Genomic DNA, 342 nt, shown 5'->3' with positions numbered 1-342 from the left:
AGGGATGAATATCCCCGGTCACACAGGAACGGGCTGGTGCATCTTTGTCTACAACCTGTCTCCGGACTCGGATGAGAGCGTCCTGTGGCAGCTCTTTGGACCGTTCGGCGCCGTTAACAACGTCAAGGTGATCCGCGACTTCAACACCAACAAGTGCAAGGGGTTCGGTTTCGTCACCATGACGAACTACGACGAAGCAGCCATGGCCATCGCCAGTCTGAATGGGTATCGGTTGGGTGACCGTGTCTTGCAAGTGTCTTTCAAGACCAGCAAGACACACAAGTCCTGAACTCCCCTCCCATCACTTGTGTAGCTCCTTACAGCTCCTCTAATACTAAAAAC

The 342-nt window shown here is 53.2% G+C and overlaps 1 protein-coding gene across 1 annotated transcript; it reads left to right on the top strand.

The window, feature by feature from the left end:
• Positions 1-3: 3 nt before the first annotated feature.
• On the top strand, positions 4-336 carry LOC107734680 (ELAV-like protein 4; the record flags this gene model as incomplete). The annotated part of the gene is made up of 1 exon (XM_016546643.1): positions 4-336. A coding segment is annotated over one exon (286 nt), but the record flags the coding sequence as incomplete, so codon positions are not given.
• Between the last annotated feature and the right edge of the window lie 6 nt (positions 337-342).

Source organism: Sinocyclocheilus rhinocerous, unplaced genomic scaffold (genome assembly GCF_001515625.1).
Source record: "Sinocyclocheilus rhinocerous isolate Xijiao unplaced genomic scaffold, SAMN03320098_v1.1 C34957542, whole genome shotgun sequence".
Taxonomy (NCBI): domain Eukaryota; kingdom Metazoa; phylum Chordata; class Actinopteri; order Cypriniformes; family Cyprinidae; genus Sinocyclocheilus; species Sinocyclocheilus rhinocerous.
Note: the sequence above shows the minus strand (reverse complement) of the source record. Positions and strands in the feature narration are given on the sequence as shown.